At 50.8% G+C, this 24,218-nt stretch overlaps 2 protein-coding genes and 1 long non-coding RNA gene across 3 annotated transcripts in view; 1 reads left to right on the top strand and 2 right to left on the bottom strand.

Annotated features, from left to right (window-relative positions):
* The window catches only part of LOC144382567 (uncharacterized), a 25,195-nt gene extending 14,210 nt beyond the window's left edge, over positions 1–10,985 (bottom strand). The window contains exons 1-2 of the long non-coding RNA XR_013449746.1: positions 10,782–10,985; positions 9,697–9,795 (exon numbers count right to left, since the gene is read on the bottom strand). This is a non-coding gene — a long non-coding RNA (uncharacterized LOC144382567). The remainder of the gene's footprint in view (positions 1–9,696; positions 9,796–10,781) is intronic.
* Positions 1–24,218, bottom strand: part of PALD1 (phosphatase domain containing paladin 1) — a 124,216-nt gene that overhangs the window by 17,688 nt on the left and 82,310 nt on the right. The window lies entirely within an intron of this gene.
* PRF1 (perforin 1) lies at positions 10,986–16,008 on the top strand. Its single transcript, XM_036083948.2, has 3 exons — positions 10,986–11,099; positions 12,471–13,046; positions 13,918–16,008. Exons 2-3 carry the CDS (start codon positions 12,508–12,510, stop codon positions 15,044–15,046), a joined length of 1,668 nt encoding a protein of 555 aa, XP_035939841.1. The 5' UTR covers positions 10,986–11,099; positions 12,471–12,507; the 3' UTR covers positions 15,047–16,008.

Here is a 24,218-nt window from a genome sequence, read left to right on the forward strand (position 1 = left end):
TCCCAAGACTATAAGCTTGATCATGGTGCTACAACTCTCTGGATTGTAGTCTCCATTAAGGATGGAGTCCTGGCTTATATGCCTTTGTAACTCTCTGTAATCATCAGTTCCTAGCAGCACCCAGCACACAGTAGGTGTTCAGCAAAGACTTAATCGTGAGCTACAGTAGATGAATGTGCACAGTACGTTGTGCTGCTTAAATGCACAGGGCTGTGAGGTTTTAGGAAGAAACTTTTCTAGCTGAAAGGCAGATGGAAAAGTCTCAGACACTGCTCAATTTCTTCCAAAGAGTCATTAGTCAGACTCTTACTCAGAATTTCTTTTTTTCTTTTTTCCATTCAGGTTTGAGCTCAGTGAGATGTTTATGTTTTCACAAACCCTTGGCCACTAATAACTCATCGCAAAACTCCCAGACATGGCTAGGCACAGCGCTGAGAACATTCAGAAAAGCCACACCAACTTTCTGAGCTCTATAATCTGAGGCCACCACTCTCACAGAGAAATCCCAGACCTACTGTTCTTTAATAGAAATATCAGAAAATTGAAAGCTCACTGATGAGTTAGAAATCCAGTTTTTCCAGACGTTGGAATTTCACTTGGATGTGGATTTACTAGGCAGCTGTATGTGAGCTGGACTCCTGAGAAAGCACTGGCCTTGAGCCAGAAAACCAGGGTTTGGTCCCTGCTCTGCCACTTGTTGGCTGTGTAATGTTGAGCAAGTACCTCTTCTTGTTCGTTCTTTGTTTTTTCTCATTGAAAAACAATTAGGGATAACAACATTCTGCTTATGTCACAACATTGTTAGGCACAGACAAAAATAATGTATGTGAAGGTCTTTGTAAGCTAGAAAGTCTGTGCCATATAAAATCAAGAGGGTAAGCCATGGAAGCCAGTTGGGAAGGCTGGGCTGCCATTTTTTCAACAGCCATGATGGCACCACTGAAGCAGATGGGTGAGCCAAGAAGGCAGCCTGGTGAAAGTGGAGAATGGAGCAGAGAAAGAAAAGGAGATGAAGGCTATGTCATCTGAAAGAGAAATACAGAACACACAGAGGGAGAGAATGAGGAGCCTGATGTCTTTATGGTTTCTACAAGTACAGTATTCTGGGTGATTTCCACAGTCGGCTCTCCTTATAGCAACCTCATTATTTGCAAGAGATTCAACTTCCACAAAACATTATTTCCATGATATGTACATTAGCAAACTGGAGTCTTATTTTTTTTTTTAAGATTTTTTTTTATTTAAAGATTTTATTTATTTATTTGACAGAAAGAGAGACAGCAAGAGCAGGAACACAAGCAGGGGGAGTGGGAGAGGGAAAAGCATGCCTCCTGCCAAGCAGGGAGCCCGACGCGGGGCTCGATCCCAGGACCCTGGGATCATGACCTGAGCCGAAGGCAGATGCTTAACGACTGAGCCACCCAGGCACCCCTGGAGTCTTATTTTATTAATCAATAGAGATTAATGTGATGGGATAAACTGCAAACCAAGGGTATGACCAATGCCCTCTTAGTGCCACTTAAGTTGGGTCAATCTCACATAAAAATGTTGTCGGGGCACCTGGGTGGCATAGTTGGTTAAGCGACCAACTCTTAATTTCTGCTTAGGTCATGATCTCACAGTTGTGAGATCAAGTCCAGCATGGGGCTCCATGCTCAGTGAGGAGTATGCTTGAGATTCCCTCCCTCTGCCCTTCCCCTCTCTAAATAAAAATATAAAATAAGATTGTTCAAGCATGCTCTTTCACTCTCTCTCTCTCAAATAAATAAATAAATCTTTTCAAAAAAATGTTGTCAGTATGTAACCACCACAAACCTGGTCATAGCCATCGTCTACCATGGGTTTAGACTTCTTTGTTGAAACAGGAAAAAATTTCCCCTTCATTTAATGGTGTGTGAATTAACTGGTGATTGCTATACTTATCAGTTTTTTGCATCTTTTGGAATGAAACAGAATAGAATAGATTAGTCTAGCACATAGTAGGTGATCAATAAACATTTCATTCAATATTATTGAATGAAATATTTATTGAATAAATAACATTTGTGAGATCAAATATTGTAGAATAATTATTCTTAAAATCTACCTTGCTGCAAAAACACCTAGAAAGGCTGAGTTAAATACAATGACATGTATCAGAAAGCATAGATGAAATTGAATATAAGTGAGAAATATCCCAAGGAGTCAAAAACTGAAGAAGTAAGAACTAAAGAGAAAAGCAGGCCAACAAGCTGTGGATGCCCTGAGGCACATGCCAATCCAGGAAAACCAGATCCGGAGTCATAATGGCCCCAAAAGTAAAAGGCAATAATGTCTTGGGGCAAGGGAAGGGGAGTGGAAGCTGAGATCATCCCACATAAAGCTTAAATAAATTCTCCATGGGCTAATAAAGTCAACGAAAGTGTAGACTAGAAAAAGGATCTATTTACTAGGAAAAGGAATCAAGGAAGATACTTGTTTGTATCAGTCTCAAATCTGAGTAAAACGACAGTCTCTCCTAAAACCTAGTAACAACAGACTTACCTTCCCTACATTTGTGGTTCAATTTTACCCTACTGCTATAGGGCAAACTATGCCAAGCCAACAAATAAACATAAATAGGTGGGTGGGTAAAGCTGGGAGGTGCCTCACAAAAGCAAGTACAAAAGAATATTCTTAGCCCAGGCTTTGCAGGATGCCCACAGGTAAAGAGAGGCCAAGCATGAGAACACAGTCTAAACTATAGGCAAAACCCGGGATACAAGCCACCAAGAGGGCAGATTCCATTGATAGAACAAGATAAAGAATTAGATGCACCAAAGTCTTCGGATATTGGCATGCCTAGATGTGAAATTTTAAATAAGTATGTTTGAATGTTTTACAACTTTTTATTTTATTTTTTTAAAAGATTTTATTTATTTATTTGACGAGAGAGACACAGCGAAAGAGGGAACACAAGCAGGGGGAGTGGGAGAGGGAGAAGCAGGCCTCCCGCCGAGCAGGGAGCCCGATGTGGGGCTCGATCCCAGCACCCTGGGATCATGACCTGAGCCAAAGGCAGACACTTAACGACTGAGCCACCCAGGTGCCCCATTTTAAAACTTTTTAAAGAATATAATCACAATGCATAATCACAGAATTCGGAACAGAATGAAAACATAAGCACAAATTTGGAACTGAGTGAAACAGAGATCTTATAAATAAAAAATAAATCACTGAAAGTAAAAATTAACTGAAGAAAAATCTGGAAGACCACACATTCTGTAGGTAAGATGGAGGGAAAACCAACTCACTCATGCATTGTTGGTAGAGTGAAAACTGAATGCCAACCCTATGGAGAGTGTTTGTTGTGTGTGTGTATGTATGAAGACACACTTCTATATGCATGTATATATCCACTATATATGTATATGTGTAAAGTATGTATAGATATGCATGTATATATATGTAAATTGTGTGTGTGTGTATTTTATGTAGGATCCGCACCCAGCATGGAGCCCAATATGGGGCTTGAACTCATGACCCTGAGATCAAGGTCTGAGCTGAGATCAAGAGTCAGATGCTTAACCAAAAGAGCCACTCAAGTGCCCCTGTGTGTATGTACTTTTATATGTGTTATACACAACAAAATTGAAGACTCATAATGTTCTGATCCAGCAAATGAGTTATGTATGGGTTATTCAACTGCAACATTGTAAGAGCAAAAGACTGTAAATAACTCAAAGGGCCATCAGTAGGAGGCTGGTCAAATAAATTATGTTTCATCTATGTAATGAAATACTATGCAACCATTTAAAAAAATAAGAGAATGAGGAAACTCCCTAATATTGAAGAGGAAAGATCTCCAAAGTATACTATTTTAAAACAAAATAAAAGCACAAAGCAAGATGTATAACATGCTTCCTTTTATGTGAGGAAGGAAGAAAATAAGAAAACATTTTTACTAGTATTTACTTATATTTGTACGGGGGGATAACTCCAAGAAGACACCAAAGAAACAAAAAAAGAAAAAGAAAAAAAGTGGCACCCGTTGAGGTAGGTTGGAATGGGGCAGGAGTGAGGTTATTCACTAAATATGTTTTTACATTGTTTGGATGTTTGCATCTTGGTAAATGTATGAGCTAATCTAAAAAACTCAATGGATGGATTAAATCGCAGACTAGACACAGAGAAAGCAAGCATTAGGGAACTGGAACAAAGAAGGGGAGAAAAACCAACGAGCACACGGACAGACACACAAAAAGTAGGAAATAAGAAAAAGAGCATGACAGACAAGGAGGAGAGAGTGAGGGGCCTTGTTGCATTGCTGCCGGGCACCCCACAAGGCAAAACTAGAGAGAGCCGGGGAGATGGGGTATGTGAAGGGATGATGGCCAAGATGCTTTCCAGAATGAGGAAAGATGAGAATCCTCAGATTTAGGAAGAACAAACCCCAAAGAGGAAAAATTAAGAAGAAAGTCATATCTAGATACACATTTTGTAGTAAGCTTTCAAAAAATCAAAAATGAAAAGATCTTAGAAACAGTCCCTGCTCCCCCCAATAGATGAATTCTCTACACAGAATAATATGTAAACAACAGCCACGATGCAAGACAGGAACAGCGAAATGACCTCAAAGCGCCGAGAGGTGTCAACCATCAGGGACTTCAAAGTGTCAACTCGCTAAAATGATGACCCAAAACCGAGGGTGAAATAAAGACGTTTCAGGCAAACAGAAACTGAGAGCAGGCGCTGCCAGAGACATTTCCAGTGCACAGTACTTTAAGGAAAAGAAAAAAAAACGATCCGAGAAAACTCAGAGATGAAAGACTAAGGAGCAAAGAAATTGACAAATGTGTGAATAAGTATAAACAAACGTTGACAGTATCCTGTAATAGCACCAATGACTAAGTTAGTACAGGAAGAGTAAGAGTGAACAAAAGTCCCGGACGACAATACCCCAGAGAATGAGAAAGGGTGATTTTAGTTAACGGCATTCTAAGGTCACGAAATCCCTAGAAAGGAGAACAACGAGAAACTTTCAACCTTGCTAAGAATGCATGTTAGCCTTTTTAAGGGCAACCACTAGAGAATCAGAAGGGCTCTAAGAGCCAACCGGCACAGAGAAAAGAATGTGACTTTTTAAAAGTTCCATCAATCTAAAAGAAGGCAGGAGAAGGGGCGCCTAGGTGGCTCAGTGGGTTAAGCGTCTGCCTCCGGCTCAGGTCATGATCTCGGAGTCCTGGGATGGAGCCCCGCATCGGGCTCCCTGCTCCGCGGGAAGCCTGCTTCTCCCTCTCCATCTGCCACTCCCCCCTGCTTGTGCGTGCTCTCTCTCAACTAATAGATAAAATCTTAGAAGAAAAAGGCAGGAAAAGAGGGGAGAAAGCATGGAAAGCAGGACATTGATCAAACACATCACGGTAGAAATAAACTCTCACAGAACAATAAATATAAATGAACCTAATTCAGGGTCACACTGCCAACTACCCAGATTGGGTGACATCACAAAATCCAATGACTTGTGGTTAACGAGACCCACCTGAAACATAAAACAAAGGGAATTTAAAGGTAAGATGAAAGATCTCCCTGTGAGCACTAATCGAAAGAAGGTTGGCACACTGAACAATGGTCAAGATGGTAAACTTCATGTTACGTGTATTTTACCACAATTAAAAATAATTAAATTGGGCGCCTGGGTGGCTCAGTTGGTTAAGCGACTGCCTTCGGCTCAGGTCATGATCCTGGAGTTCCTGGATCGAGTCCCACATCGGGCTCCCTGCTCGGCAGGGAGTCTGCTTCTCCCTCTGACCCTAACCCCTCTCATGTGCTCTCTCTCATTCTCTCTCTCTCAAATAAATAAATAAAATCTTTAAAAAAAAAATAAATTAAAAAAGAAAATTGGAATAGCTCTATTAATATCTGACTAAATTTATATTTGGGGGGGAGAAGCATCATTTGGGGTGGTTTAAAGAATTTAATTCACCGGGAAGACAAAGCAATACTAAACTTGTTTAATAAAATAGCCTCAAACATATAAAGCCAAAGTTGACAGAACTCTCATTGCAGGAGAAAATCTATAGGTCTTGAACAATCTGTCTTCACAGAGCGAGAGTTTAACATGATTTCCTTAGTAATTAAAATATCAAGAGACCGTAGTTTTGAACATAATACGCTGCGTCAAAAAATCAACCAACAGATATTTTTCTCACGTACACAGGAACATTTACCAAAACATTTAGTTAACCACCGAGAAAATTTCAACCAGCATCGAAGAATGGCTTTCATCCAGACACGTCCTGCTACAGTGTGACTATATTAGAAATCACTAGCCAAGTGATAGTATTTAAAACCCCATTTTCTTGAAAGTGTAAAAAACATACTTTTAAATAACTCACAGGTTAAAGAAAAATCAGGACTTTTAGAAAATGTTAAGAAACCAGGCAGTAATGAAGAAAGACTTCCTACCAAAACTGTAGAGAAGCAGTTTAAAAGATTTTTAGGGCAATGTAGAGCCTTAGGTGTTTACATTAAAAAGGAACAAAAATGAAAATTAACGAGCTAAGGACTTAAGAAGTTTGTAAGGGGTGGCTGAGTGGCTCTTGGTTTCGGTTAAGGTCATGATCTCACGGTCGTGGGATCGAGCCCTGTGTGGGGCTCCATGCTCAGCATGGAGTGTGCTTCAGATTCTCTCTCCCTCTGCCCCTTCCCGTGCTCAGGCTTTCTCTCTCTCTAAAATAAATAAATAAAATCTTTTTTTTTAAGTTAGTAAAAGAACAATAGAAGGAGTTCAAAGAATATGGGAAAAAGGAAGGAAATTAAAAGGTAAGAATGAAAGTGATCAAATAGGAAATAATGATTCGATAGAGAGGATCAATAAAGCCAAGAGCAGCTTCTTTGAAAAAAATAATAAAAGATAGAAAAATCTTTAGCAAGACTCATCTAAAAAAAAGAGACAATGATAAAAACCTGTGATCAAAAAGAAAACATCGCTAAAAAGATTCAGAAAGATATTTTTTCTAAGAGCGAGAGAGAGAGAGAGAGAGACTACTATAAATAACTTCATGGTCACAACAGTGAAATTTCAGACAGATTGGAAATTTTCCTAGAAAAATGTAACTTGCCAAAACTGATACCAGGAAAAAAGCCAGAAAATCCAAATAGAGCCATCACTGCTGAAGATATGGGCTGAGTACAAAAACTGGGTGCCAGTGTTCCACAGAATGGAAAAAGAGGAAAGACTCCCCAGGTCTTTCCATGAAGAACCCCAGAGGAAGAGGGAACCAAGAATAATCACAGGATGAAGGGAATGTCACTGTGACTGCATTTGGTTTTTTCAAAATAGGCACAATAATTGCAATCTGCACCCCCCGTTTTGTTGAAGGACCTCTCTGATTATAGTTCGTGTGTGTAGTGCCTAGAGTAAGTAGAGTTTATGTAAGTAGATGCAATCAGGATCAACAGTTTCCTCATGCATTCTGTGTAGAGTATCCATGGAACCTTTCTGTCAAGGGTAAATATTTAGTAACCTTAGGAAAATAGACATCAAAACCATATCCACAAGCAAAGGAATGAAGTTGGACCCCTTTACAAACACAAAAATAAACTCTAGGTGAATCATACCTGAATGGGAGAGGTAGAACTATGAGACTCTTAGAAGAAAGTATAGGAGTAAATCTTCATGATCTTGGGTTAGGCAAAGACCTCTCAGGTATGACATTAAAAATATAAGCAACAAAAAGACAAACAGATACTTTGGACTACATTAAAGTTAAAAAAAAAAAGTTTTGTGCTTCAAAGGACACTCTTAAGAGAGTGAAAAGATAACCCAGAATAGGATAAAATGTTTGCAAATCATATATCTGAAAAGGGTCTTGAATCTAAAATATATAAAGAACTATTATAAATGAACAACAAAAAGACAACGCAATTCAAAAATTGGCAAAGCACCTGAATATACATTTCTCCAAAGAACTTATACAAATGACCTATAAGCAAATGAACAGAAGCTCACCATCATTAGCCATTGGGGAAATCCAAATCGAAACCACCCTGAGATACTACTTCACATCTACAAGAATGGCTGTAATTAAAAAGTCCAATAATAACAATGTGGAGAAGTTAGAACCCTCCTACAATGCTGGTGGGAAAGTAAAATGGTGCCGCCACATAGGAAAACAGTTCCTGAAAAGTTAAATGTAGAGTTACCTTATGACCCAGCAATTCCATGATTAGGTATATATCCAAGAGAAATGAAAACCCAGGTCCACACAAAAACTTGTACGCAAATGTTCATAGCAGCATTATTCATAACAGCTCCAAAGTGGAAACAACCCAAATGGCCACAATTAATGAGTAAATACAATGTGGTAACTCCATACAAGGGACTATTATGCAGCCACAAAAAAGAATGAAGGACTGACAACATGGTACAACTTGGATGAACCTTGAAAATATGATGTTACATGAAATAAGCCAGACACAAAGGTCACATCTTCCATGAGTCCATTAATACGAAATGTCCTACACTTTCTGTCCTCCATCCATAGAGACAGAAAGTAGACCAGCGTCTAATGAAAAGAGCAGTGACCACTAAAGGATACAGGGTTTCTTTTTCAGAGTGATGAACGTGTTTGAAAATTGATCATGGTGGTGGGTGCGTGACTCTGTGAGTATACTAAAAACCACTGAATTGTACACTTTATTTTTTTCTTTTTTGAGAGAGAGAGAGAGCACAAGCCAGGGGGAGGGGCAGAGGAAGAAGAAGACTCCCCGCTGAGCAGGAAGTCTGATGCGGGGCTTGAACCCAGGACCCAGGGATCATGACCTGAGCCAAAGGCAGACGCTTAACCGACTGAACCACCCAGGTGCCCCTGAATTGTACACTTTAAATGCGTGATTGTATGTGAGTTCTATTTCAACAAAGTGACTAATCATAAACCATATGGAGGGTGTCTGGCAATTGAACACACTGTGTGAAAACTTACGTCTCAGACAAAAAAGTGTTTGTAAATCTCTTGTGAAGCGCTAAATGTCCCCCGGGGAGGACAGCTGTCATCAGGCGCAGAGGCCAAGAAAGGTCGTCCTAGACCCGATGTTATCCTCGCTCTTTAACGGACCGCCCCCACCAGGGTCCCTTGGACAGTAGCGACTTCACATGGCACTCGGAAAGTGCCAAATGCACATTTCATCAAGAATCCAAGGATTGTGAGAAATCCCCAAGACCTCCGTTTGATGTTATGGATGAGCAAACTAACCTGGAAAGGGGTTCAAACTTAGCAAGTTTCCAACAAAGCTGAGTCTACGACCTATTCCCTCTTCCTCACCTGTCTCTTCCTACAGAACTAAACTCACAGCCTCGGCAGGCTGACCTCTTTTTTTTTCTTTTCTTTTCTTTTTTTTTAGTTTTTTACAGGTGATTTTTATTTTTAAAGGTGACAGCAGCAGTAACAGGGGCATTCAACAGATATGTTTTGAATCACACTAGATTCTAAATATGTTTTGTGTTCCTGAAAGAAACATGGCGTGTCCCTATCCATTCCTTAAACGCAGAGATGTAATTTTATTCATGTGATGGTATCAACACTATTCGACATGTAGGGCCTTTTCCTCCCTGTTTAAATTGAATTTCATTTTGAAAAGCTGATGTTGAGATGTGTCGACCTATTTTAATCGGGTTACCTTCTACTTTTGTAAAAACAACACTAATTTCTCTGAATGCCGCTCCAGAGTACTTACCTGGTAGCAGTCTCTGAAAAGTTTCAAAGATCTTAATATATGTCTTCACGCTGCCATGCAAACAACAACCCAACTCCTGTTTACGTCCATGTGACAAAACTAGGCACAGACAGATAGAAGGCGGTCAGGAGGCTACAATTTCTGGAGGGGGGCGGAACCTCGCGGACGAGATGGCGTCCAGGTTCCCCGAAGGCAGCATAAGCCCCTGTTCCTGTAAGAGCAAGGCCCTCATGGGGGGACAAAGACTCAAGGGGTGAGCTACCCCTTGGTGTCACACGTGGTCTGGGGCCTGTGGGTATTTGTTCCCGTCATGTACACCAGTTGGAGTGTGAACTCTTGAAACAGCCCCCCCACTTACCCAGCTGTCTTCACCTCAAACCAGTGTGATTTTGGCCCCCAGAAGTTGCCCTGTGAGTCACTCAACCCATGGAAACCTCACCCCACCCTGACCTCAGGGAGGACAAAGGATGAAGACCCTGGGCCTCTGGCCCCACCCACATCTCTTTCCCCATTTGTTCACCCACCCACTCTGCGGCTGCAACCTCAGGCCAGGGCTGGAGAGGGGCTGGGGAACCAGTGTGGCCACTGGTTCTCCTCACAAAAGGGGGAACAGGTAACTGTGTCCTGGGGTACGTTGTTTGGGGTCTAGAGCCTGGGCGGGCTGGGAAGCAGGTGTGGGTAGGAAGTGGGCCAGGAGGTTAATTTCTCCCCACTGCCTGGGGAGGGGGGAATGGTCACCTGAGTTCACCCATGCTGAGAACCAGACACTGTTCTAAGCACATCACATGTAGTAACTCTCACGTTCTTCACAACCTGTAGGGTCTACACTATTATTATCCCCCTTTTCAGCTGAGGAAACTCAGGCGCAGAGAGGCTAGAGAAGCTTGCCAGGTCACACAGCTAGAGCCTAAAGGAGCTAGCCCAAGCCCCACGGTGAGCTCCTATGCTATGCCACCTCCTAGGCCTCACACATGTGATGCTGCAGATCAGAAGCAGGGGGACTGCCCTTGCTGGCCCACTCGTCAACCCCAGAGTTGAATCTCAAAATCCCCAGGCCCCTGTGTGTGCTCCACACCAAGCCTCACCTGTCAGCCCAGGCCTCCGCGCCCCAGGCAGCTCTGCTTGAGGGATGAGATTCTGGCCCTCACAGCTTTGCTTCCTGGAGGGCTGTCAGAAGGGCCGGATGGGGAGGTGAGGACAGGATGGGTGCTGGTGGGAGGGGGAGAGCGGAGGGGACCCATGACCACAGCTGGAGGGGCGGGACAGGAAGCAGAAGTGATGTGCACGGTGGCCTGGGTGATGAGCTGTGTGGTGAGCCTGCCTGGGGGCTGACACCACCACTTCAGGAGCATCTCCTGGGGGAAGAGAATGTCTGTGTAGAGCGTCTCCGCCCAGGACCCCAGGTAGGGAGGAAGGAGGGCATCGGGGAGGCTGCGAGCCCCTGGGTGGGGACAGAGAGGCCCGGGAGTGGGGCTGCTCCATCCGGGGAAGAGCCTGTTGGAGCAGGAAGTGCTATGACCCATGAGACTGTGTGCTGTCACTGACTTGCTGGGTGGCCTCATGCCTGCTCCGGGCCTCAGTGTCCTCACAGAGAAAGTAGAAACGCTATAGGGCATTGTCTATAAGGCCGCTTCAGATGCTGACAGGGAAAACTTTTTAGAAAGCTGGAAACAGGCTCCCTGGAAGATCATATGATGAGGACCAGGATAGAGATGGAGTTCTGTGCATTAAGGTCAAAAACTGTGCTGGCCTCCCAAGTGGGATGACCCCAGAGCCTTCTCCTATTTACTTCCCCTGGGGCCTGCATGTCACCTGGAATCCCACCACCCAGTCACTCCTTCAGGTGAGGCGCAGAAGGCCCTGGCTAGAATGCAGGCGTTCCTGCTCTCCACAACCCCCCATGTCTCAGAGATGCTGCGGTCCCTGGCAGGCGCTGGAAGGGACAGCCCTCCGAGGAGTCCAGTTTGGATAGGGGGAGAGTGTGGAGACTCCAGATTATAAACAGGTCCCTGTGAGGTTCCAGAGCCACCTCAAAATTGGGAAGAAATTTCTAGCCAATGGTTGCCCAACAATAGGCCACAGGTAGCTCGCGGTACTGCTGGAATTCTGCAGAGCATGGCAGAGAATGCCAGAGGAGGCGTGGGCATCCGGAGATCTGGAGAGGGACCGTGAAGCCCTCCCCACACAGGAGGCAAGGGCAGAGGCATGTGCTCAGCCTCCAGGCTGGAATTCGGGCTGCTGTTCTCCCATGAGGCTCAGAGAGCAGGCCCCAACGGGAAGGTGGGGACAATAAGGGCAACGCATTCTTTCTTTCCCAGTTCTGTTAAGGGCTGAGAACGAGAGAGGGCAGACAGAGAACGAGAGAGGTGGGGTGGGAAAAGCATGGCTTGTTCTGGGGCCCAAAATGATACTCTCCCAGAATCCAGGCTTCTCTAGAGTCCCAGATCCCTCCCCAAAATCGCTCCATCTGCGCTCTGCCCCCTCTTCCGTGTGCAGAGCCCCTTCCCCACCAGCAGCGGCTGTGGTCCTGGGGACAAAGCCATCAGTATGAATCCCCATTAGGCCTTAAATAATGAAATCCTAGCAAGGGGCTCCTCCTGGCTGTGTGACCTCAGGCAAGTCCCTTCTCATCCTTGGGCCCATTTGTACAGGTGGGGGATGGGCCAGGTTTGTAAAGGCCATCGCAGCTCTGACGTTCAATGACTTACGAGGTATCCCATTCCCTCTCCATTCCATATGCCATGATGGTTCATCCTCCATACCTCTGCCCACAGCTTCCAGAGCCCAGACGCCCCCCGTCTCCGCAGCTCCATGGGTGCCCGCCTGTTCCTCCTGGGCCTCCTCCTGCTGCTGCTGCCCACGCCCACCCCAGCCCCCTGCCACACGGCCACCCGCAATGAGTGCCGGCGCAACCAAGTGTTTGTGCCTGGCGCGGCGCTGGCCGGGGAGGGCGTGGACGTGACCAGCCTCAAGCGCTCGGGCTCCTTCCCTGTGGACACGGAGAGCTTCCTGCGGCCCGATGGCACCTGCACTCTCTGCCAGAATGCCCTGCAGGAGGGCGCCCTCCAGCGCCTGCCCCTGGCACTGACCGACTGGCGCTCCCAGGGCTCAGGCTGCCAGCGCCAAGTGGTCAGGGCCAAGGCCAGTTCCACTGAGGGCGTGGCCAGGGAGGCGGCCAACAGCATCCGCAATGACTGGCGGGTGGGGCTGGATGTGTCTCCCAAACCCAGCGCCAATGTGCAGGTGACCGTGGCCGGCTCGCACTCCAGGGTGGCCAACTTCGCTGCCCAGAAGGCCCACCAGGACCAGTACAGCTTCAGCACTGACTTGGTGGAGTGTCACTTCTACAGGTGAGTGCTGCAGGTGGGGTGGAGGAGCTCAGAGAAAGGGCTGGGAAACTCGGCGTGGTCCGGGGGCCCTGGGATGGCAGGGTGGGGACTCGGAGGCTGCGTCCACCAGGAGGATACACAACCCTGGTTCTCGCACACTGGGTGGTATGGTGCCCTCGGGCCTCCTCCCCGGGGTCCCCTGAACAGGAAGAGCCCTGGGAGAGAACAGGGGGAGGAGGAGCGAGCAAGGCTGTGCTGAGATCCCCAACATGGTGCCATTTGGATCTACGGAGTGCCCAGTTCCCTCTGTCCTGTGGGCAGGAGACTTCCCATCACTGGGCCTCATTCACCCAGTCGACCACGATCACGCCTGTCATGTATCAGGCTCTGTGCTGGGAATTAGAACTACAGGGCTAGACAGCAGCAATCACACCCCTCCCTTCAGGGACCTGGGTCCCACAATCCCAGAAATGCATGGTCTCCATGGAGCACCCAAGTCACCCACCCTGATTTCTCCCACAGTGAGACAGGGCGCCTCCTGCCTTGTGGCCAGAGCTGTCAGGAGCCCGATCTAGGGGACAGACGGACAGGGCCACAGGACTAGGTTCCAAAGCTAGAGGGTCACCATCAGTTTTCTAATTAGAAAATAAAAAGGAAAGAAAAAACTTTACTTTGCAAAGGAAAAGCAGAAATTCAGCATATCTAGGTCACCAAGGAGCAACCTTGGGTTTCCCTGACAGCTCAGTGGTTCAGAGCTTGGGCTTGGAGCCAGGCCACCTGGGTTCAAGTTGTCTTTCTATCACTTACATGTGACCTTGGGCAACCTTGAAGGATGGCTGAATGGGGAAAACTAACCACTGCTGGCCCATCTGATGTTTCTCTCCCCTTCCAGTTTTCACCTGGTACACTCTCCCCCACTCCACCCCAACTTCCAGAAGGCCCTCAGCGACCTGCCCCCCAAATTCAACACCTCCACAGAGGCTGACTACATCAGGCTCATCTCCCACTATGGCACCCACTTCATCCGGTCCCTGGAGCTGGGCGGCCGGGTCTCGGCCCTCACTGCCCTGCGCACCTGTGAGTTGGCCCTGAACGGGCTCACAGCCAATGAGGTGGAGGACTGCCTGGCCGTCGAGGCCCAGGTCAGCATCAGTGGCCGCGCCAGCTCTTCATCAGAACTCAAGGCCTGTGAGGAGAAGAAGAAGCAGCACAAGATGGAGACCTCCTTCCACCAGTCCTACCGGGAACGCTTTTCCCAAATAGTTGGGGGCCACCACACCTCCGTGGGCGACCTGCTGTTTGGGAACCAGGCCGGGCCGGAGCAGTTCTCAGCCTGGATGAACTCACTGCTGGCCAGACCCGGCCTGGTGGACTACACCCTGGAGCCTCTGCACGTGCTCGTGGAGAGCCGGAACCCACGGCGGGAGTCGCTGAGGCGGGCCGTGAGCAAGTACGTGATGGACAGGGCCCGGTGGAAGGACTGCAGTAGGCCCTGCCCCCCGGGGCAGCAGAAGAGCCCCCACAACCCATGCCAGTGTGTGTGCCCCAGCTCGGCGGCCACCAACCAGGACTGCTGTCCCCGGCAGAGGGGCCTGGCCCACTTGGAGGTGATGAAATTCCAGGCGACAGGCCTGTGGGGAGACCACTTCACTGCTACAGATGCCTATCTGAAAGTCTTCTTTGGAGGCCAGGAGCTGAGAACCAACACGGTGTGGAACAGTAACCACCCCAAGTGGGAGACACGGCTGGACTTCGGGGACGTGCTCCTGTCCACGGAGAGGCCCCTGCGGGTGCAGGTCTGGGACAAAGACAGTGGCTGGGACGACGACCTCCTCGGCACCTGCGACCAGAAAGCGCAGTCGGGCTCCCATAAGGTGACGTGCAACCTGAACCACGGTCACCTGAGTTTCTTCTACCACGCCAAGTGCTTGCCTCACCTGGAGGGGGCAACCTGCCTGCAGTATGCCCCCCACGGTCTTCTGGGGGCGCCTCCAGGAAACCGGAGTGGGCCAGTGTGGTGAGCGCAGTGGGCCTTGAGAGGACCAGGGGACCTCTACCTGGACTGAATGGGGTTCTCACGGAGGGAGCCAGGGCCTCTCTTCATATCCCCAGTAGATAGATGGAAAACTGAGGCTTACTTTTTTTTTTTTCAATGAAGTGGCTGAATTTCTAGGCCAGCCCTGAGTGTCCTGTCCAAACTGCCTTAGCTCTCTGATATTCTCGAGCCCTGGAAATGAGCGGGGGCTAGGCCACGCCCTCCAGCGCCTGCTACCCACGCCACAGCCTGGGTCGGGAGCTGGGCAGGAGGCCAGGAGGCCCTTCCTCCCAGACTGCTTGCTGTCACTGAAGACTTTCCCTTGCAGCCCTTGCCAGCATGGGGAATTCTTCATCCCATTGGGTCTAACCCTGCCCGTCCCGGCTGCTCTGCTTGCTCTCTCTTCTTCGCCCAGCCAGCTGTGCCCCTCAGCCAAATCCGGGACCGTCTGGACCAGCCTCGTGTGTGCACAGCCTGACGGAGGACTGATACCTGTGCTGTGATGGCCACCGTCATGGCCGTCCCTGTGGCAGAGGAGAGGGCCGGGACCAAAGGCGGCCGGAGAGATGGACGTCTACATCAGCAACCCTACCCAGCAGGACAGGGGGCTCACCCCGGAGCAGGCCAGCAACTGGCTTTCCACTTCCGCTGGAAACGTGGGGACCCAAAATATTTCACTTCCCTCGAAACTCCTGATTCAAGACCCAGCAGCACACACTCGGGGAGAAAGGCAACAGACATTCAGCTCTTAGCCGGGTGGCCACAGGGAATGGTGAGGACTATGGTGAGCTGATTTATGGAGCTCTGGCCCCGCCAGGCATTCCCAGGCAGGAGGGCTGGCAGGGCTGGGGATTTCTGAAAGTAGCCAGAAACCCCAAATTAACTTCTCTAATTGCTGGCAATGCAGTTCCCTTTGTAAAAATAAACCTACGTACAAGCCACAGAGAACGTGTGTGCAGGCCGGAATCGATCCAGAGCCGTCAGCTTGAAAGCTATCATTTCACCAGAACCCCCGTGACGGGCTGAGGAGCTCTCCCCCGTCCCCCACAGCTGGAGGGGAGGAGGCAGTGGTTCCAACTAGGGGGTGACGGAGGCTTCCTGGCCTTGGCATGTAGGGAGCCCCAGAGCCTCGGGGTCTGCCCTCAAATGAAATGGTCTTTGTTTCACACGCTTGGGACACAGGCCCGTGGGGGTGGGTGGCGAGATTCGGGCAGCCTGCTAGAACTGGCAGGATTAGGCCGGGCAGGGCTGCCGTCAGAGGGGCCCCGGCTTGCTGGCCTGGCTTCCTGACTCTCTCCGAAACTCCCTGCAAATTAAGGCCTTTGAGGTTTGTGTGGACCCATACTCTCAAAAGCCCAGCAGTCATGTTACACTGACCCCGAATCCCCAAGGGGGGTGGGGGCAGGAGGGACTGGCTGGCTCTAAAAGGCTGGTTGAAGCCAATGTTCTTACACCTTTCCCTTCACAGCCACGCGCACAAACAAGAGCACAAGAAAAATCTTGAAAGGTCATGCAGGCTGCTGCGCTCATTGAAAATAAACATGGGTGTGGGCCGTAGCCCTCTGGGAAAGCAGGTCTGGCTCGGGGGACTGCTCTGACTGAAGAGGGGAGCCTTGTTTAAGTGCCCACGGGATCAGTGACCTCCAGCAATTGCTTTGTTCCCTGGGCCTTGGTTTCCCCAGAAGGATACTCTTCATTTTTCTCCGTTCCCAGGACTGTTTGGAAGGGGGCCACAAGCCTTTCTAGAAGGTCAGTGTTCCATAAAGGGTACTGAAAGGCCATCTTGTTACCCCTCCTGGTGTTCCATCTAGGGAAGCTGGGACCCGGAGGATGTAGCTGCGGTTGCAGAAGTTATTAGCACAGCCAGGTCTCTGAGTCCTATGCACGGTGCTCCGAGCCCCAGTCTTGGGAGAGACCAGCAAGGCTCTAGAAAAAGGGCCCTTGGGCGAAAAGGTGTGGGATGGCCAGGGAGGAGGAATGGGCCGACCTTGTTGAGGGGCAGCTCGCCCTCAGCCCCAATTCGAGACCCAGTGTGACATTTCCCCTTCCAACCCACACAGACTGGAAGACTGTCAGCCCAAAGCCCCTTGTTTGCTCGGGGAGTTCCCTGCTGGGCCAGATCGCTTCCATCGGCCCTCCTCAGGCTCTGTCCTCACCCTGTCCCACCCTGCTCCGGCCTGGGAGGCTGATCTGTCCGCACCCGTCTCTAGTGGGCAAGAGATCGGGGGCTTGGGGGGGTTGGTGGGAATTTCAGAGACTCGAGCTTTTGCTCCCCTCCAGTCTCTCAGTGAGGTGGCCCATGTCCAGCTGGGTCACTGCTCTTCCCAGGGGGCTTCTGCCTGTCTCTGGGCAACTGCCCCCCTCTCTCACCCTTTCAGACCCGGGGATGGTAGCAGTTCCACTGTACTAATCCTGAGTTACTGCACTATCTCATGTGTTTCTCTATAACCCCCCTCTGTACACAGGCCTTTTAGAAACAACCCTCCCTGAAATTATTACAATTGGAATTTGCCACTGGCCTCTCTATGGCCTGAATGTTTGTGTCCCCTCAAAAGTCACAGGCTGAAATAGTAGCCCCCACGGTGATTGCCTCAGGAGGGGGGTGCTGTGGGAGGGCATGTGAGCAGGATTAGTGCCGTCGTAAAAGAGGCCCCAGAGAGATTCCAGGCCCCTTCCACCGTTGGAGGACCCATGGGAAGGTGCTCTCTACAAACAGAAAACAGGCCCACTGAATCCACCGACACCTTGACCTGGGACTTCCAGATTCCAGAACGGAGAGGAATGTATTTCCCCCCTGCGTAAGCCCCCCAGTCTGTGATATTTTGTTATAACAGCCCCAATGAACCGATAGGGGCCCCGATGACACACCACCTATGAGTCCCGGTGGAAAGCAGAGCCCCACCCCCCCAGCAGCTGGAAATGCCCGACTCTTTTGCTTCCCCGTCCTCCCCTGCAACTAGGAAAGGACATGCGATGGGGTCTGTCCGTAGGAGGCACCTGCCCCAGGTATGGGGTCCCTTCAGGAGCAGAGGTGAGCCCAAGTTTCGAGGATAGGTGATTTATGGGAGAGGCAATCCCAGAAAGCCCAGCAGGGGAGAGGACGAGTGAGCCAGGGAAGGGACGGTGACCCACCATTCAGCAAGTCACCACCGTGGGCCCCCAGAGCCAACGAAGAACACGCACCTCAGAGTTATCCCAGCTCCGCGTGGAGGGAGTTGGGCGGCAGTATTTAGCACCTCCCATCGGTCATTGGTTAGAGTACATTCTTTTTCTACTGAGTTTATCCAGACTTGGCTTCTCTTTCTGGCAAAGAAAAACCCTGGCTTGATGACACCGTCCATCTTCTCCCTCACTACTTCAACACTCCCGTCCCCTTTCCCAACCATCCTTCCACCCCCATCTGTCCTTAGAAGCTGCTCACTTGTCCCCAGCACTCCCCCCGCCCCCTTCCCAAGCGCACAGAGCACAGAACGGCTGGGACCACTCACAGGTTCCATCCTTGAGCAGATGGTCACAGAGCACCTTCTGTAAACCAGGTCCCGCAAACTAGCCGTGCAGCCCACCTGCCTTCTGGCGGCCTGTCTGACCGGGAGACACATGTGGACTTGGAGGACGGTCCAGGGGGCAGGGTGGCGTTCAGACAGGGGGGCGGGGCGGGGGGGTCTCGGCTGCATTGCTTTTTTCTCATCCCCCATCCTAGGTCCAAGTGATCACTCCTCAGACCTGGGGCTGGCACCGAGCACAGCCCAGTTTGGGGGTTTTTTAAAGCAGTTCCTTCACAGCACCTTCATCTCCCTTCAAACCCGCTGAGTGATCTCTGGGGTGCAGCCCCGCTGCCCTGGAGGCTGCAGAGGGGGACCTGCTGGAGAACAGGCAGTGTGGGGGTGGGGAGAGCCCTCTGGGAGGCGCAGGGGCCCTTGTAGCTTTGGGAGGTGTGCATCCTCTCCACAGTGTTCCTGATTTCCCCCCGTCTGTCACCCAACCCTGGGCATTTCCGCATCCCGACATTTGTGCCCTTGTGCTCATAACCTCAGCCTCCCCGGGACAGCAACATCTCCCGGACATGTCTTCCTGTGGGCTCCTCACAGATCCCTGGGCTCCTGTCTGCTTCTCAGTGTCCCTCCAGCCTACCGTCCCTCGGCCCACTCCGAGCCTGCCCCCACATCTCAGCCCGAGGGCCTGAGCTAGGCCTGCTCTGCCTGCCCCACGGGGAAGCTAGAAGAGCCAGGGCGCAGTGTCCCAGACAGCCTTCGCCCAATGGCCGATGGGAGGTGGGTGGCGCATCAACACTCCAGCTCCCTCCCCGTCGGGGGGAATAACTCTGACGGAATGTCCAGGGTTCCCCAGCAGGGTGAAGCTCCCGTGCCCACAGGGGCGACTTGCTCGACCACACATGCTCTCTTGGCTGGCCTCCTTGCCAGTCTCAATCCCTCATTCCCCTACTGGTATTTTCTGGAATCACCCCCCACCCCCCACAGAAACAACCTGCTTGTGAACCCCTGTCTCAAGGTTTGCTTCTGGAGAAAGCAGCTAAGACACACATCTGACTATGTCATTGCTTGCTTAAAACTCTTCACTGGTTCCTTGTGGCTCCCGAGATAAAGCTCAGACCCCCTAAGGCGACCCCATGTGCTGACCCCACTCTCAGCTCTCTCAGGCCCCCACCAAACCCTGCCTCACCGAGCTTACCGGCTCCTCGCTGGCCACGTTCTCTCTTGCCCTTCCCACATGCCGCCTCCTCTTTCTGCAAATTATCTCCATCACCCTAAGTCCTCCTCAGCCTTCAGGCTTCAGCTTCCAAGACGGTTTCCTCCAGGAAGCCTTCCCTGGTTTCCAGGTCAAGGTCACAGCCCACTGTCAGGCCAAGGGCCACTTCTATCTTAGTCAGTGTGGAACCAATAGTCCAGCCCCCGGCCTAAGTCTGCTGCTTGAAAACTACTGGATGGGCGATTAGATGGGAAATGGATAAATGAATGAATGGGGCATGTGAGCAGACTCTTCCACCCTGTGCTTGAACTCTCCCACAGGCAGGGGGCTCATTACCTCGGGAGGTAGCTGTTCTGCCTGTGATGGGCTCTAACCACGAGCTGTCAGGGGACACAGAAACCTGTCTTCTCAGAGCGTGCAGCCCTACCAGCGGATCAGGCGCCCTGTGTGTCTCCATCTCTGGTCCCGTCTGCGGGCTGACTGACAACCTGACAACCACCGGCTGCCGCTCACGCCTCCCTCCGGGAGGTTGCCACAGAGGGAGACACACGGCCCGGTGCAGGGGCTGGCCCAGCCGCCGCCTCTCTGTCACTGACAACGGAAACCAGAGCCTCTCAGGGACCGGACGGACGGCTCTTCACTCTTACCCACCTCTCACCTGCAACGGCCCCAGGCACGACTGAGTCAGTTCCAGCTGGGGGTAGCTCTTTCTCCGGGCGCAGCAGGTGCCCCCTTGGCCTGGGCAAATCGTGACCCCTAACCTGCTCACGGGATCCCTCTCCATGCCCCCCACCCTGCTGCCTGATGAGGCCTTTTCCAACTACGGCTTCTGTAGTCCAAGCGGCCACACACACAGGCAGGGCCAGACTGAGCATCTGCCTGGCCTCATACAGTACAGGATGGCGGGGGGTGGGGAGAGTGGGTCTGGCTCAGCCGAGATTCTCACCAGGTGGTTAGGGTTAGTGTCACGCACAGAAAGAGATCAACCTCCATCACAGACAGGACCCTCAAGAGCAGCCAAGGACTGACATCCAAGCCAGGCCACAAATGAAATGATCCCGGCCACACATTCACCCAGACTAGCCAGAGACATATCATATGAACCTTGATTTTGATCCAAGATTGAGTCTCAACCTCAATTAGTTCTCTGTAGTACACTGCAATCACGCAACCCCCTCCCCTGCAGATCTCGTGGTTCCCAGCTATAAAACAGGGGCTAGAACCCTGATTTCTGCACGGCTTTCCCGCTGGGAGCGGCTGGGCCTTGGCCCTCAGTGGGCATGGCCGGATGGACCCAACACCCGCAGTGCCCCCGGGGAACACCCCCTGAGCACCACCTCCCCCATGCTTGGAAGAAGCCCGGCCCCACTTGCCTTCCTCTTTCCAAAGGCCCAGACACACAACCCAGCCCGCCAGACCCCCAACAGCTGCTGTTGTTTTGTGGGCTGTCTTGGAATCTGTGTGCCGTGGGGCTCCCACTGCACATCTGGCCTCACCAAGAATCTGCACAACAGCTGGTTCCCAGCTTCCTCTTAAAAGGGCAGTGACGTCAGCTCGCTGGCAGGACACTGGCTTTTCCCCTGGGAAACCCAAACTCCCTGTGAGACTCAACCATCCTGCAATGAGGCTGACCACCCCCCCTCCCCCGCCCCAGAACATGTCTTTGTCCCCTCCCTTTTGTCCGTATTCACAGGAATCGGCCCCTCTGGGACCGGGGACCTTTGCCCAAGGTCCCGCTGCCGCCAGCTGAGGCCACGATGCAGCGGGGACATGGTGCCATCTGCGCCTGCCCCTCTCCCACAGGAATGGGGGACTTGGTGTGATTTCATTCTGTAAAGCATTTCTCCAAGCCGGAGGAATTGAGAGACTTGCTGCCCTTCCTTGCCTCTTCCCTTCCATTCTTTCCCCCTCGCCAACACCACAGAGGAAACGCTAACAGACAGCATTTCTGCAACACTTACTGTAGCGTTCGAAGGAGCAGACCTGTGCTGAAGCATTTAATCTGCCCAGCAGCCTAGGAGGGGGGTGGACTTATCCCCACTTTAGAAATGACGTCTCCCAGAAAGCGGAGGGCCTTCCCCCACTTCGTTCCGAACCTTCTCCGCTCGTGCCACCGTCGGACTGCCCAGATGTTGAGAGTCCAGTTTGCACTCCCCCTCCTAGTCTTCAGGACCATCTCCATGCCTCAGAGCGGCTGAAGGGGACCCACTTTAGGGGGCTGCTCGCAGGGGGAGGAATCTCTCTATGCCGCCGCTCGCTTTTTAGAAATGTCATAAAATATACCTAGCATATTTATCACTTTAACCCTTTGTAAGTGCACACAGTTCAGTGGCTTTAAATACATTCCCAATGTTGTGTAAGCCTCACCCCTCTTTACGCTTGGAAATTTTCCAGTATCTCCAACAAAAACTCTGTACCCAGCGAACAGTAACTCCCTCTCCGTCCTCCCCCCAGCCTCCGTAACCCCTAGTCTACTTTCTGTCTCTACGAATTTGCCTGTTCTAGGGGCCTCGTACAAACGGGATCCTACAGAGTTTGTCTTCTGTGCCTGGCTTCTCTTGCTAAGCACAGTGTTTCCAAGATCCACCCAAATTACAGCACGTGTCAGGACTTCGTTCCTTTTATAGCTGAATGATATTCCATCCTATGTATGTATCATTTTGTTTATCCAGTCATCAGGCCACGGACACTTGGGTAGTTTCCACTTTTTGACTGTTGTGAACAAAACTGCTATGAACAGTGGGGTACAAGTATCTGTTTGAGTCCCTGTTTTCACTTCTTTTGATACATACCGAGGGGTGGGATTGCTGGGTCACACGGTTGTTCTATGTTTACCCTTTTGAGAAACCACCACATTGTTCCCACAGCCCTGCCACTAGCTTCTTCGCCACTCTCTGCCCTCACCTTCCTGTGTTCAAATCAGGACTTGGACCCAGATCCAGCTCAGCTGTCCAGCCACAGGGAGACCATCCTCACACTCATGGCAGGACCACGGCAACTCCAAGCTTTCCTAGGGGCCAAGGGCCCAGCTTTGCCCACCACTCCGCCTCCCCCCTACAGAGCACAGGGCCCACCGGGCAGGGGCAGGGGGAGAAAGCTGAATGGGTGGGCACCTGTTCCTGGGTGGCGAGATTCTCTTGCCTAGTATGCTAAGTCGCTCTGTCTTATGGGTTCCACAGCCCCTCGCACGCACCTGGCATATAGCACGTACTCAATAAACACTGGTGAGTGAATCCCTGTTGACGTGCATCTCTGCCCCCAAAGGACTATGAGCAGGGGGGTGGCTGAGACAGCGAGCATGGAGCCCAGCTCCTGAGAAAGCAGGCAAGGAATGCTGCACCTGAGCTGGGCTGGAGGAAATGCCGTGAGGTCCTCCATCCTTACCTTCTGGGAGAAGCAGGCTCCCCACTGCCCCCTGGTAGCGTGGGGAGCTGATATATTTGGAGAAATGGACCCACCAGAGCCAGCCAAGGTGCCCCTGTCCTCAGGCACAGGTGCATAGAGGTACAAACGCCTAGTGAGATGCCAAGGTGCGGATGGGACTCTAGGGGTTTCTGTTTTTACCTTCACGTACCATGTCTCAAGTGCCCGCTGTGGGGCAGGCCCTGTGTAAATATGCATTATATTATTTTGTTTTCCTAAGAGCCCCACTTCACAGAGAAGGAAACTGAAGCTAAGGAAGGTGTGGTAACTTGTCCACGATGCTGGGAAGGGTGAGATTCGAACCAGGGACGGTGCTGCCAGTGGTCCAGAGTACATGTCCTGCACCTGCCCCCAGGCCTACCCTCCCAGTCTGCCTTCCCTGGGCATCAGCCCCTCGGCTGCTGCAGACCTGAGGCGGTGCCCACCCCCCTAAATCTCTCCTTTGCTCCCATCGGTTCTGGCTTTCCCTCTGGCTCCCCATTCCCTCCGCCCTGGTCCATCCTGCACTGCAGGTTCTCTAAGACCCTGGTCACCCCCTCTGCTCTCCTTGGCATTTGTAAATGATTCCTACAGGCTACACAGCACTCTCCAGGGGCTAGAACTAGGGGCCCTCCCTGAGCCATACCCTCTGGACCAGAAGAGGGTAGGGAAGGCTGGATTGGGAATTCCAGGAAGCTTGAAGGAAAAGCAGGGAGCATGCATTTGCCGAGCATCTCTCTGGGTGGGGCCCAGTGCTGGGCATGCAGACCCTCCTTCTCTCTGTCACTTTGACCTCCTCCGCCAGTAGGCAGGGACCCCGTAGGCAGGACAGGACGAGGGCTGGTTCGAGGCCTTGCAGACTGGCCCGGGAAGCCCACTCCCTTCCTTCCGGATGGCCGCCCGATCCCCCACAGGAGACTGGAAAGGAAGCAGCCAGTCGCTGGAGGCAGCTCAGGGGAGGGCCCCGGGGACAGGACTCCAGCCTGGCCAGAAACCCCCTTCCCACCCCTGAAAGAGCAAAGCTGGACAGAGAAGTAGAAAAGCCTACG

The sequence above is a fragment of the Halichoerus grypus genome, chromosome 7, assembly GCF_964656455.1.
Source record: "Halichoerus grypus chromosome 7, mHalGry1.hap1.1, whole genome shotgun sequence".
NCBI classification, from domain to species: Eukaryota; Metazoa; Chordata; class Mammalia; order Carnivora; family Phocidae; genus Halichoerus; species Halichoerus grypus.

Bases quoted from the DNA above. Each gene is read 5' to 3' on its own strand.
- PRF1 (XM_036083948.2), top strand. From the start codon at position 12,508: ATGGGTGCCCGCCTGTTCCTCCTGGGCCTCCTCCTGCTGCTGCTGCCC. The intron at 13,047-13,917 runs GTGAGTGCTGCA...CTCCCCTTCCAG, and splicing joins GTGGAGTGTCACTTCTACAG to TTTTCACCTGGTACACTCTC.